General features: G+C 39.2%; 1 protein-coding gene across 1 annotated transcript in view; it reads right to left on the bottom strand.

Annotated features, from left to right (window-relative positions):
• Nucleotides 1-15,096, bottom strand: part of SERPINC1 (serpin family C member 1) — a 1,665,396-nt gene that overhangs the window by 142,756 nt on the left and 1,507,544 nt on the right. Inside the window, exon 6 of the mRNA XM_044085991.1 lies at nucleotides 12,913-12,977. Within this exon, the coding sequence (XP_043941926.1) occupies nucleotides 12,913-12,977 (65 nt within the window). The remainder of the gene's footprint in view (nucleotides 1-12,912; nucleotides 12,978-15,096) is intronic.

Below are 15,096 nucleotides of genomic sequence, written 5' to 3'. Positions count from 1 at the left end.
AAAACCTTTCCTGTAACTAGTGTAGTCTAGAATCAGATTTGCTGTATCCAGGACTGTATGTAAGTTTCTGAGCTTTCTGTGTTGGAGGGAAGCCTTCTAGCTCATCAGTGGGAGTGGTAAGCACTAGGTAATCTACCTACCACATAAGGAGTGGTTCTGGCCCAGAAATTGTAGTTATTGGCCATTTGGGCAGTTTTTCCATCCCTCTCAACTTTCTGATTTAAAAGCCCACATTTGCACTTGTTTCCCCCTTTCCTGTAACTAGTTTAGTCCAGATACAGATTCTTAGTTTTAGCACTTGGATTTGCTTATTCGTGATCAGCACTTGTTCAGAACTTGTAAGCACTAAATAACCTACTAATTACTACAGCACTCAACCTTCCTCATTACCTAGAGGAAAACAGTTTTGGCACTTACTTTCCTCACTTACTTAGAGAAAAACAGCTCTTGTACTCACTTTTCTCACTTATCTAGAGGAAAATAGTTTTTTATTCAGGCATGTCCAAGGGTCAGCTCCCAGTGTTCTCTCCTGTCTATCTGATGAATCTGGGCATCTTGGGGCAATGTAGAAATTGCCTCATGTACACAGATAACCCTCTCCTCCTACCACCCAACACTACAACCTATGAGAGATGCACTTGTCTAGAAAAACTAGAGGTAAAGCTCTCTCCAATCAAGACTGAACTTGACAGTCAAGAGGAGAAGGTAAACATTTGCACAACACAACACTCATCACATAGTCTCACTAAATCTACACCTCCAAAATCCACACATAGTAACATAAAAACATTTGCGGAGGCTCTCAATAATAATCTGTCTAAGCAACAGAGACCTCCAAAGCAGAAACGCAAGCAACCTCCATCCCCCAACACAACCCAAATGACACATAGCCCACCACTCAACCACAACCAATAAGGCAAAACAACGTACCCAACACACTAGTCATAGGTGACTCTATAGTCAGGCACACTGATGTCTCACTCACCAGGCTAAATAAGGAGAAGGTTACTGTTGGGTGCCAGGATCTGCCACATAACCCACACACTTAGGTCACTCCACAACAAGTACAAATATGACTCTGTCATTGTCCATGTTGGTGTGAACGACCTGAGATGTACTTCCCTGGACTACATGAAAAGAGACATGGAAGAGCTCTCCGATCTTGTAGCCCAGGCAGGTATGACCCTAGCCCTAAGTAGCATTCTGCCATCACCCAGAATGATGCCGCAGTACAAGGACAAAATGATTGACTTCAACAATTAGCTAAGCTTCTGGTGCCATTCTAAAGGGATCCAGTATCTGTCTGCCTGGGATGACATTGTCGACAGACCACGATGCTTTGCCAGAGATGGTCTGCACCTGTCACCCCTGGGATTCTGGATATTGGCTAAGGTTCTTGCCACCCCATAGTGCCTTTTTAGGTAAGGTTCAAATGGCAAATTCACCACCATAACAGGAACAGGTAAGCAAAAACTGAGGGTGATGCTACTCAATGCTAGAAGTCTAAATCTCAAAATGCACTCACTTGAGGCACTCCTTAAAAATGGAGAACATCGATATCTGTGCAGTGACTGAGACCTGGTTCCAGGCTCCAGACAGCACCCCTGCACTACCAGGCTATAACTCATACCACAATTTTCGGCCATGTAACCTGGACCGGAACACCAAAGGTGGAGGTGTGTCCATATTCATTAAGGATATCCACACCTCCAGGCTAGCTGCTCAGCATAATGCAGCCACGGTTATCCAAGTGCAACTAACTCTGGCAAAACTGCAATCCAAATTGTAGCTTGCTATAGATCACCCACCATGCCCCAGGATTCCCACTCCTCTTTTCTTGATGCACTGGAAAATATGAGGGTTCAACCAAACACCCTAATAATGGACGATTTCAACTACCCCACCATTAACTGGGAAAACTACTCATGTACCAACTCCTTCGCTCAACACTTTCTGGAATTCATAAACTCCAATGCCCTGGATCAACTAATCCACACCCCCACCAGGGGCAACAATATCCTAGATATAGTCATTACCAACATGAGTGACCAGTGTTCCACACCTAAAGTCAATGCCTCATTGGTCCGATCTGACCATAAGCTAATTACCCTAGATATCCACATTCTGCCCCCACTCCCCATTAAGGAAACCATGGTAAAAAATTTCTCCAAAGCCAACTTCATGCTTCATAAGATGGAAGTGGTGAACTTCATGACACCCATGCAGATGGACAATACAGTTATGACTACTGAATCCTACAGAATTGCACTTTATAAACTCTTACATGAGTGCATGGATCATGTTATCCCAAACAGAACCAAGATGCTATCCTCCAAAGAAGGAAGCCAATCTGGTGGTCCCCTGCCATAAACAAACTGTAAAACAGAAGGAAGAAACTGTTGCAAAAGAGAGTAAAATCCCAAGTGGAGGAGCTCCCTGGTCAGGCTCAGTAAGAAACTGCGATCCCTGATAAAATCCTCCAAAGCTAGTTACGAAAACAAAATCGCGCACTGATTCTAAAGACAGCCACAAAGCATTCTATAGCTATGTCAAGAATCTCAACAGCAACACTCAGATCTGCTCTGAGTTACAGCACAATGGCACTAAATATACAGACCCAGCTGATATTGCCAACATCCTGGCAGATAGGTTCAGTGCTAACTTTACCCCCTCTCACCCCCTAAAGAGCCCATCTCTATACCAGAAGAATGCAAAGTTCCTGTAATCACGGCTGAACAGGTAAAACCCACACTCTCCAAAGCCAAGAACACAGCATCCATGGGACCAGACAACATCCCAGGCTGCATTCTACACGAGCTACAGAATGAACTGGCACCCCACCTAAGTACCATGTTCAATCATAGCCTCACCTCAGGCTTTGTGCCTGCTGAATGGCGCACAGCAACGGTTATCCCACTCCACAAGGGGGGAGCCACCACAGAACCTGGGAACTACCATCCCATTAGCCTGATCAGCCTGGCCTGCAAGGCCATGGAGCATATCATCATGGAACTTATAAACAAAGACATTGGTAATCTCCAAACTCTGGACCCCACCCAGTTCGGGTTTGTAAAAGGCAGATCATGTCTCCTAAACCTGATAGACTTCTTTGAAGCAGTCATCAAAGCTGTAGACAAGGGTAAGGTGGTTCACACAGCCTATCTAGATCTTGCCAAGGCTTTCGACACCATCCCCCACTCTGGAATTATAGATAAACTCACTAAACTAGGTATAAATCCCTATGTCACAAGATGGGTTGCCAACTGGCTCACTGACAGAAAGTACACTGTGAAAGTAGCAGACTCCAAATCCGACTTCAGACCAGTGACAAGTGGAGTACCACAGGGTTAAGTCCTGGGTCCTCTCCTGTTTGGTATCTACTTCTCTGAAGTACAGGCTAACACAGAAGGTCTTTGGCTAATGAAGTTTGCAGATGACTGTAAACTAGGAGCCATAATCGAAACTCCTAACGATGTGAACATCCTACAAAAGGGCCTCATTGAGACAGATGCCTGGTGTCAAAGCCATGGTCTCAAGCTCAATGCCAAAAAGTGCATTATCATCCCCTTTGGTAAAAACTCTGTACCCATGAACTACAACATAGGCGGTAGTATACTTAACACCCAAAGTGTGATAAGAGACCTTGGGACACAGATGGACAGTAGTCTCTCCTTTGATAATCGCATTGCCACAGAAGTCAGGAAATCCTTCTACATGGCACACCTCATGACAAAAGGTTTCTCATCCAGAAGAAAAGAGGTCATTGTTCCCCTCTACTCATCACTTATTAGACCCACTATAGAGTACAACGCCTCTTTTGGTATGTACCTCACAAGACATCTACAACAACTAGAAAGGCCGCAGAAATACCTCACAAAGAGGATTACTGGCCTCAAACAGATGCCCTATGCAGACCATCTCAAAAAACTCCAACTTTACTCCATCACATATCGCCTACTCACAGGTGATCTCTGCCTAACATACAAAGCTATTGTAAACCCAGAGCTGTTGGACATGCTCCACTTAAAGAAATCCCAATCCCTCTGAGCTACATGCTCTAGGGACCTAAACCTTGTCACCACAATAAACAGAACATGCCGGAGGAATAGATTCCTGTCCCAGAGACTTCCCATACTCTGGAATAAACTACCTATCTATATCAAGCAAAGCTCCTCATTAGCACTCTTCAAGAATAATCTTGATGATTGGATGGGAACTAGGAAATTCATCCCGGGGATCAGCTCTGTGGCTCTGCTCGACAGTGGCACAGGAAAATAATTTTCTTGCGTGCCAAAAGCCAGGGTACCTTTTTGGCTGGGCTTGTATAGGCCCCAGGGCTGATAGCCTAGTACCTACCTATGAACCTATTCCTGGGGAGCCTCTTTATAAGCAAACAACAGATGGGGCTAATATCTGTCCCACTTCCTCTTAAACTGGCCTGCAAATGCCCGTAGCATGGACTTGATCATAGAGTTTAACCTCTTAACCAGACCATTAGTCTGGGATGGTGGGGGGTGGTCTTCATGTGCTTCACCCCACAGTACTTCAACAGACTAGCTTGCAGGTTTGAAATGAAATGGGCACCTCTGTCAGTCAGTATTTCTCTTGGGAAACCTACCCTGCTAAAATCTCTAACAAAGCATTTTCCACCATTTCTGCTTCAATGGAGGACAGAGCCACTGCCTTAGGGTATCATGTAGCATGATCCACTGCCACTAGGATATACTTTTTCCCTTTGGAACTTGGGATACTCAGAGGCCCCACAATATCCATAGCTACCCTCAGAAATGGCTTCTCAATCACAGGCAAAGGCATCAAAGGAGCTTTCACCTTGTCTCCTGCCCTGCCTACCTTTTGGCACTGCTCACAGGTCCTGCAGTACCCTGTTACATCTCCGGAAATTCTAGTCCAATAGAAGTTCTGCATAATATGTCTCTTTGCACGTTTTATGCCCATATGTCCTGCAAACGGAATATCATGGGCTATGGCTAGAAGCACCAGATGATAAGCTCTAGGCGCTACGAACTGCTGTACTGTCTCACCTTCTAGCCATCCCTCAGGGGTCCACTCTCTATACAGTAACCTTTTGACCCAGTATACAGAATCCCCCTTCCCATGAGAATAAGGTGCCTTACTAGCTACCTGCCTCAAGCCTTGCAATGTAGGGTCTGAGATCTGAGCCTGTCTCAACTCTCTCTTTGTAACCCTTCACAGCTCCTCTTCCACAGGAAGGCTGGCATCCACTGACAGTGGTGCCTCATTGTCAGCCTGGGTACTACTACTCACCTCTACCTTTTCAGTCAGTCTGTCCAAGGGAACATCAGTACCCACAAGCAGCTGTGCTTCACATTCATTCTCACTGCTAGAGTAGCTCCCTCCCTGAAGTAACCACATCACCAGTCCTGGCTGCAAGTACGCAGTCTGTCTGGGTTTCCCCCAGGCTACCAGACCCACATGCTTGTCTCCTAGCCTGACTGCGTGTAACTGCATAAGCACATGGTACTGCCTCATCCAAATCCTTCCCTATCAGGACATCTGCAGGATGGTAGTTTGGTACCCCTGTTGTCTCAAGACAACCTACTATTGGCATTTTGTCTTTCCCACTTACTGGCTCTCTCACCTTTTGTTCCCCACCTTGCCTCCATGGACATCTGTATACCACATGGCCCCACTGGTTGCATTCAAAACATTTAACCTAGGTCCTGGGTGTGTACCTGGACTAGTAGCTTCCTCTGCTACTGGCAGATTCTGTTGGGGCAGTCTGTGCTGCCCAGCATAAGTTCCTTTAGACCCGTGAGCAGAACTGGGGGGTCCGTTTCCTGTGCAGGGGTGCCCTGCTTGCTAGGTATAGGTCTCTCTTCTTCCCCAACTCATCTGAAGTAGCACATTGTCTATCAGCTAACCAGATCCTCATGTCCTCAGGCAAAGTGCTAAGAGCTTGTTCCCTCACCAAAAGGTCTGCCAGCCCTTCAAATGTGGTGACCTGACATCCACTCAACCACCTATGAAAATAAGTGCTCAGTTCAGCAACATATTCACACACACTTTCATCTGCCTTGTGTTTATGCTCATGAAACTTTTTCCTATACATTTTCAGGTGTTAGCTTAAACAATTCTAACAAGTGATTCTTAACAGCAGTATAATCAAAACATGCAATGCCAGACATTTTGGACAGCACAGTTACAGCTTTACCATGGAGTAAGGGGGTCAGGAACCATACCCAAAGCCTTTGGTCAACATCATACTGTTTACATACCCTCTCAAACATATGAATGAAACTATCAAAATTATCCCCCTCTTTAAACTATGGAAGAAATGTATTGACCTTTTGTGGTTCTTAGGCCCAGTTACTCCCTTGCCCATTACCTCCATGACTCTGGCGAAGAGTCAACATCTCCTTCTCATGCTGCATCTGCCCTCCTTTTCCTCAGCTTCCAGGCATAGCAGTTTCTTCTTTTCTTAGGCCTGCAAATGTCACAGTTTCTCATTGTCCTCATTCTCTAGACACTTCAGTCTCTCAGGTGCTTCTATTTCCACAAGACTGGCTTCCAACTCAAGTCTCTTTAGCTCCAGATGGATTTTTAAGTCCTCTGCAGAAATGTTGAGCTGTCCATTTTCGGAGTGTGGTACATCTCCACTGCCAGTCTGATCGTTCACCTGGTTGCTGTTTTCTGATGCAGCTGTGACCAAAACTTCTATCATGTCTGCCTTAGACAGGTTTCCATACACCAGTCCCCTAGCCTAGTACATCTCAGCCAACTGGCTCCATGTCAGCTTTCTGTACTCCTCTGCTGACATGCTGCCTGCTCTCCATGACTAATTTAAGCTAACAAAAGAAATAAAACAATTGTGATCTGAACTCTGAGTATTCACTGCATGGCTGATTTAGAGTACAAAATACCTTCAGTGATCACTGTACACAAGCTACAGGAATTCATACTACCCACACCATTACAAGCCAATTAGGATTTGCCAACCAATTAATATGTGTTGTGGATATCCCACCACTGCCAAACAATTAATATGTAATGCCCATCCACTGGCCCAGCAATCAAGGAGTCTCAATCCTCACCACTAACACCAGTGAGGGGCGTCCATATAGGGAAAGGATAACAAATACACACACACAGTAGAGTACAATTTCCCTTAAGAGCACACAGAGATCACAGTCAGTCTGGGCTGGTTTCTCCCTTTCTCTCCAGGTCCCCAATAACACTCCCCACTGGCACAGCTATAGGGTCCAGATCTCAGCCTAGTGGGCAAGCTAAAACTGCCAGCACCCTCTCTGTCCAACCAGTGCTTCATGTCCCTGCACAAGTAGCTGACACACACACACACACACACACACACACACACACACACACACACACACACACACACACACACACATACACGCACTTTGAGGTAAAAGTTTATACAACCACACAGACACTCCTGGGGAGAGACACTCCTGGGGAAGGCTGGCACATGTTCTGCAACTATACCACTTTTTTATTTTTATTTATTTTTATTTTACATTTGTTGACCGGGCTAGTCTAGCTGGATATATTTCCATTTTCAGTAGAGGCCCGGGGAGAAAAGCTCCACAGTATATACAAAAAACATACAACATTTGAAGTCAAATACAACAAAAACACCAGGATAAATGTAAAGACAATAAAGAAAAGTTAGCATGCAAAAACAATTTACAAATAGGAACTGATATCATTACCTATAAACAAACTAAACTACAGAGAAGCAAAAATCAGGGAAAGGTGAGTAGGGAGGAGAAGTGGGAGGAAAAGTAAGAGTAAAGTAAAAAAGAAAGGATAAGAAAGGATTAAGCAAACTTTCAGTGAAGAGGAAAAGAAGTAAGTGAAAAAAAAGATAGTTGTTCAGGGAAGAGGGAGAGAGATGCGGGGGGAGTAACGAGATAGAGAGGGGTAGAAATTTAGTCAGGTTTAGTGCAGGAACAGAGCCAGTGACTTTTCAAGTGTTCTTTTATTCTTTGTTTGAAGAGGGGCAGTGATGAGATTAGTGTTATGTCACTGGGTAGTAGATTCCAGTTCCTTCCTACTGTACTAGAAAAAAGAGTCACCAGCTGAGTTATTGGACTTTGTTAATTTAGCCATAAGTTTTCTAGAAGAATGAAGGGAGTTAAGATTATTGTATGGTATTAAAAGTTCTGAGAGTATAGGGGAGTTTGAAGGCTGGTGCAGTATTTTGTGGGCAATGTTCAGTTGGGGGATAAGCAGAAGGTTTTGGAATTCCAGCCAGCCTAGTTGTTTCAGGTTAATACAGTGGTGGGTTCTGAAGGGGTTGCCAGTGGCAAAGCGGGCGATGTCATTGTAGCATGTAGCCAGTTTATTAAGGTTTTTACCCAGACTATATGGTAGAAATCACTGCCACCACCCAGCTAATAGTTATCAGCTACTCAAAGGCCCTTATAAAGGTTGTCCGATTATTACTGTACAAAATTATTATCCAAATGGTAAGTGCAACCAAACAGTCAAGACTTATTTGGAGTGACTGGGTACAGTATCACTATATACATGCAATGTACTCTTAGAGTTTAAATAATCACTACATAAAACAGCTACAGTTGAAAGGTTTAAAATATTTAATAATAAATAATAAAAACACAAGACAATACTTCTTATTACACAGTGCCACTCAAGAGTTTAGAGATCACAGAGAAATACTCAAAAAAATACAGTAACAAAGGTTCAGACATCACAGAAAAACAAACTAGTCTAATACTTCCAATTCCTAGCTTTTCTAAAAGAAAACACAATTCTAAATAACTTACATATTGAGCAAAGAGAAAATGCTCAGAGCTCTCAGATTCTCTCTTTTTAAATTGATAACACAGAGCTGCTTCACTTGACATCATTCTTCACACTTCTCTGGTGTTCCCAGGCTAACAGAAACTACATTTACATTCTTTACACTTGGTCAGAAACTAGAGCAATGAAGGACATTTATACATGCAAAATCTAGCCATTAACTCTGGTCTCAGGATAATAGCCAGAATTTCTTCATCCAGACATATCGGAGCCGACTTTAAAGATCAAACAATTATATTATGCTTGACTTATCAGCTTTCCCCAGCAGAGTACAATGTGGTTAAGATTTTGAAGTTAACGTTTACCAACATTTTTTTCCCATTTAAGAGAACAAGCCTGTGGCTTATATTAATATTTACAAATGAAAGAATTATCTACAAAATTCTATCTGGCTAGGCTGGCGGTCTTCACCTATTTTCACAACTTGCATGAGGATGATCTCCATGCTATCATCCTGTTAACCAACTTGGAGGTATGTTAGTTCATACATTCATAGCTACAGACTAGGCTATCATTCTGCAGTCTATTACAAGTATATCTAGAATCAAACCCTGTAACTTGCATCTGTGAGCTAAAGACCTTAACCATTATGCCAACCCACCCACCTTGTTAATGAAGATCTACACACTTTTCTGTTTGGGTCCAGTCTTTGCTGTGCTGGTCTAAAATGTTTGGAAGCCACTGTAGCCTTGCACTTCTGGAGAACTTTCTACAGCTTTAAATCAAGTTTATGTCACAGCACAGATTTCTACATTCTCTAGAATGAGGAGGGCTTAAAGGGTCTGCAGTTTTTTTTGTTAGGCTTCTAGCAGTAATACCTGAAGGTTGCTTGGAGACGTTATTTATTTTGGCAATAGATTTAGCGTTTAGACATTGACTAAAAAAGGCTTTAAGGGGCAAATAAAGTTTTACCTAATATTTGAAAGCCTAAGGGGTACAGATGCAGCCTATCCTTGGCAACGACAAACATGGTTTATCGACCATGTCATCCATACCATCATTCCTCGGATGTGACACCAAAAACTAAGCCAATTTTTAAAATCATAATTTTTTGTTCATACTGATCATCCTCCTTGATGATTAAATGCTGTTCAATTCAAGTCTCGTACCTGTCTGTAACACATATTCTGAAAGTGTCGTAATGTCTCTTTTCATGTATTCCAGTGAGGTGCATCTCAGGTCATTTACACCCACAGGAACTATGATAGAATCATATTGGTAACTGAGGTGTGGTGATTTTAGTGTGTGTATGATATTGTGGATCCTGCCTCAAGATAGGCAACTAACCATTATCTTCTTTTGTTGTATGAAGAAGTCCCCAATGACAAGTGTATTAAGTAAAGTATATGACTGTCTTATGGGCTTTGCTCTTGGGGGCCATTGGGTGGACACTTATTTGAGATGCTTAATGGTGATAACAAACTTAGGTTACAGCCAAACAAAAAGCCAAATGAGCTCCTCAAAAAGCTTTTATTAAATTAGTGCTTTTGTCCACTAAAACCTCAATGTGAACCTTCTCAGATAAAATTATTTTAAGTACACCAGTCTTTATATGTAAAAAATAGCCAATCAAAACAGCATTTCGTGATTGTCATACAAACATTCCCTTTCAATTTATTCATAAAACCCACAGCTTAAAAATATATAAACACATATACATGTAAACAAAAAAATAAAGAATATAATAAGCAAAACACTATAAACAAAAAAATTCTTTATCTGCATCATTAAACATACCAAATAACGGAGCCCTCAATCAATAAAATGTGTGAAATATTTTTAAAATACTTTTAAAAATAAGATGTTGAAATATAATTTTACCTAATCTTTATCTAGTCAAACCTTTCAACTTCAAAAGACAGAATATAGAATATGCCCTGGGAACTGAATCTCCAGTCTCTTCCTAATATTGTATTCATGTTCATATATTCTGTCTTTTAATCTTCGGTGGGTCTTGCCCACATAAAAACAAGCCTGGCTAAACCAACATGTATGTTATTTACTTATTAGATATTGTTAACATCTCCTGACTACAACCAGGGTAAATTCCATCCTGTATACGTGTCTATTCAATGTGAACCTATGTACCTTATGAAATATCCTACTTATAAATTTGTACTATTTTTAGTCTTATTGTACTTTTATCTGCATTTTTCTCTTTTATCTGCATTTCTATTTTTATATTTTTATTATTTACATAGCTATGTTTTATGTCATTTTCCTATTGTTCTTGTATATGTTTGGAGCTTATCTCCCCGGGCCTCCGCTGTAAATGGACTTTGATCCAGTCGGACTATCCTGGTCAACAAATGTAAAATAAAATAAAAATAAAAATAAATAAAATAAAACACCTTCTGCCACAAGATGGACAATCCTGGAATTTCTTAATGTAAAAAAACAGCAAAGTACATCTCAAGTGCAGATTAAACCACAAGCAACTACAAAACAACCACGTCCCTGGTTAATTTGCCCTTTTGCAGGGTGATTTGGAGGCACACAGAATTAAAAAAAACAACAGCAAACAGAGATATCACAATTTTTGCCACAAAGTTAATTAAATGCTTACTATATATATATATATAGAGAGAGAGAGAGAGAAAGATAGAAAGATAGCTATACATCTAGATCTAGATCTAGATCAAGATATAGATATTATTTATGAAGTATAACACCCCTGGAAAAAATAGGAAGGAAAAGGAAGCAGACTCTGAGCTCTTTTCCTCCAGACAGACAAAGCCAAAAATAATCAGGCTCAAAAATCCCAAATCAGAAACACTTTTAAAATATTTGGGCCACAAACTTAGGAAGTTGACAGGAGAAAAACTTTTGAATTAATGTGCATTTTTTTTAAGTTAAAAAAGTCAGTTACAGTAAAATATGCCATTATTTGTTGATTATAATTGACCATCTTTTATGAAGAAAATCACAGATTTTAGGAGTTACAAAGCAAAATTTTGAGCCAAATAAAGGAAGTCAATTGAAATCATGGACACTTGAGAAGTATGATCAGACTTGTCACTGATAGAGTGAAAGTAAAGGAAGCAACACACACACTACCCCAGCATATCCTAAAAACCCAGATAGTCATAACTTTAAATAGCTGCTAAAGAAGCACATCACTCAACAATGGTTTTTCTAGTTGCTTACTTTTATCCAAAATTCCACAGGCTGCCTTCTTCTAGATCTATGTGATTACTTTCATATCATCTGTTATCTGAATAATCAACTTTGTTTACTTCTTTACTTTACTGTTTTCTCCAAAATGTATATTTTGCATAGTCACTATTTCTTATTTTATGCTGCTGAAATGTTTATTATCAAATATGTAACAATATCATGCTATATTAATCTTATTAGATGACTATCTCTTATTGTCTCATTAACATACCTGAATTTTCTTGTGACTGCTTCAATTTGTAGAATTTTCTTGGCAATTTTTGTAATTTTTATAATCTTTTCTTGTTCTTTGCTATTGTTAATGTGTTTTTTTATTGGAGCTTTTCTGCCCAGGTCTCCACCGAAAATGGGCTACTAGCCCAGCTGGACACTACCTGGTTAACAAATGTAAAATAAAAATAAATAAAATATCGTGTTGACATGATCAGTGGTTAAGAAAATATTTGTGATCCTGGATGTTAGCTATAATGTGTCTCCTGTGTGCACACTGATTATTGCTACATTCTCAATATAACATCTTAAGGTAAGAATTACTGTGGAGGATGCTACTGAATTACTTGAAGGTACTAATGTGCAGACAAAGGCTGCAAACAACTGAATAGCAGATGCATGTCATGGATGATAGGCCATTTTCAAGGAGATATCATGGGGTTAATGTGTAATAACTTATCATATAAGACCCAAAGTTACCATGCTAAATAAATCATAGAGTAACATTCACAATTGAAACATTTTGTTTAATTATAGACACACAATCACACAAACACACATATGCAGAAGTCACATTGTCATATTTAGGATACTAATGGAAAGCATCAAATATGTAAAAATCCCAAGGACTGCTACCCTACAGTATTTGTATTGGGTCTAATATCATTTTTAATAATCTTGTTTGACTCTTACACTTACCTCCAAAAATGATTTATGGAAAGCATCTGTGATATAAATATCCTTGCGTCCTCCTTCTACAATGCCTATAAAAAAGTAAGAAAAAAGGTCAGATATGAAAATGCATTAAACGTCACTATCTTCTTAGTGATTTTTGTATATTTTTTGCTAGTATCTGTTTTTTCCATCATTCATGTCAGAACAGTATGACTGCTGTACCACTGAGGCCTTAAAATATTGCATCAAGTGATCATACAGATATTAAGGGCAATCTCTAAATATATTGAAACTGGCAATTAACATCGCTCTGCTTTGCAGTGGGAAATAAAATAGCACTAGATATCTGTTACACTGAGACATGCAATTCCTACTATTGCAGCAAAATATCTGGATTCCACTTCCTTCTCTGGTGATACAACAATAATTAATTCTGTATTAGTAAAAAGGGGTTCATTCATTGTGAAGAATGTATTATGGAAGTATGGAACTCATTATAAGTTTTCACTTATCTCATCAGTATCTTTTTAGTATAAATGTTGTGCAGGTATTCACAGCACCATCTCTTTAATATAGCTGTTTTTGGTGTGTGAAGAAAAACTCAGATATAGAAAAACAAGTTCTGAATGTAATGTTATATTTCTTTATTTGTGCCACGTTAGGTTCACCACTCTTAAATACTTTACCTTGCTCCCTCAAGGTGGGTTTATACAATGTTCTACATGAATTTCCATACATTATTTCAAAAACACTTGTACACAGTCAAGTGAAAAGGAAGGATGAGTTTAAAATGTTGTTAATTGCAATGACTTGTTACAAAAGTCTCAGACTTTCACCACTTGATCAAGTGAAATGTGTTGACAGTTCTAACAAACATTAAGAATTTTAATATTCAATAGCATTAGATTATTTCAACTTCCCAAATATAAGATGATTCAATGAAACTTATGTTTCTGCTGTTGAGGAGGTTTCTATAACATGGACATGTTATCACTGAGAAATTATACACAAGAAACATATTTTCCTACAAGTGAACTCAGCAGTATGGATTTATTACTTACCAATATTGCATATAAAATAACAAAAATAACTCAACTAAATCTACTGGGCAACTCTGGCATGTTGCTTTATGTTTTCATTTGCATTTGATCTGACAAAGGTCCACCATTATAAGATAAAGTATGAAAATTTAACAAAATGAGCGACAGTAACATTATTGGCATCAATTTACTACAAGGGTTTACAACTGCTGGTCCTGATGTATCACAAAGCTGGCCATTTTCAAAAAAATATTGTATTTAAGTTTATAGGTTCATAGGCTTATTCTGATATTCAGGTCCAAAGACTGTCTGGGAACATCAGTTCATGTGAATTCATATTGTATAGCTTGTCTCTTACCCATATGTCTTGATTCTGCTTAAATGTTGTGAAATATTTATATTCTCTTTTCCCTTATCTCTGATGATCATAAGATCAAGAAGGAATACTTTAAATTCATCTTTGCTTTGGGTATGTTAAACTGCAAGCTGCTATTTCTAAGTGAAGGCATATGTTGATATATTTCAGCATTTGAAATGGATTGCAAGTATCCAATACTAAATACTTTATATGCAGAAAAGAATTAATGCATTACTGTATTTATTGTATTTAATTAATTAAAACGTATTTAATTTATTATTACATTTATTTATGCATTTATTGTTAAATTAATTTATTTAATTAAGTATTTTTTGTGTTTCCTCTGTGGGAAGGTATAAGAAAATTATCAAAATCCAAGAGTGCAATAATAATGCACAATAGTAGAAGAAATTCTGCGGTAAATTAATAAAGGATGAAATAAGAACATTTGTTAATTTAAAAGACAAAAAAAAACAATTATATGCTCTTTTTGTAGGTGTAGTTTAGTATTAGTATTGCAAATGGAATTTTTAAGAACTAGGTAATAAGAATTTAATTTTATATGTCAATCACAGAAATAAGAGAAGATTTAAAGGCATTGGTCCATCATTTCATGAGATTACTAAACATAGTAATCATGTAAACATAAACATAATGATCCCTAGATAGCAAAGTATTTTTCAATCATACATTTCTCACTAAAACCAATGAAAGTAAATATGGTGATATTGCCATATTTAATGCCAATTATTCTGTTAATGATACTGTTAAAAAGTCTAGAAAATGTGAAGAAAGCAGTCCAGGCTCAGA

Source organism: Protopterus annectens, chromosome 10.part0 (genome assembly GCF_019279795.1).
Source record: "Protopterus annectens isolate FY-2018-M chromosome 10.part0, PAN1.0, whole genome shotgun sequence".
Classification (NCBI taxonomy): Eukaryota; Metazoa; Chordata; order Ceratodontiformes; family Protopteridae; genus Protopterus; species Protopterus annectens.
The sequence above is the reverse complement of the archived record's forward strand: the minus strand, read 5'-3'. Positions and strand labels throughout refer to the sequence as shown.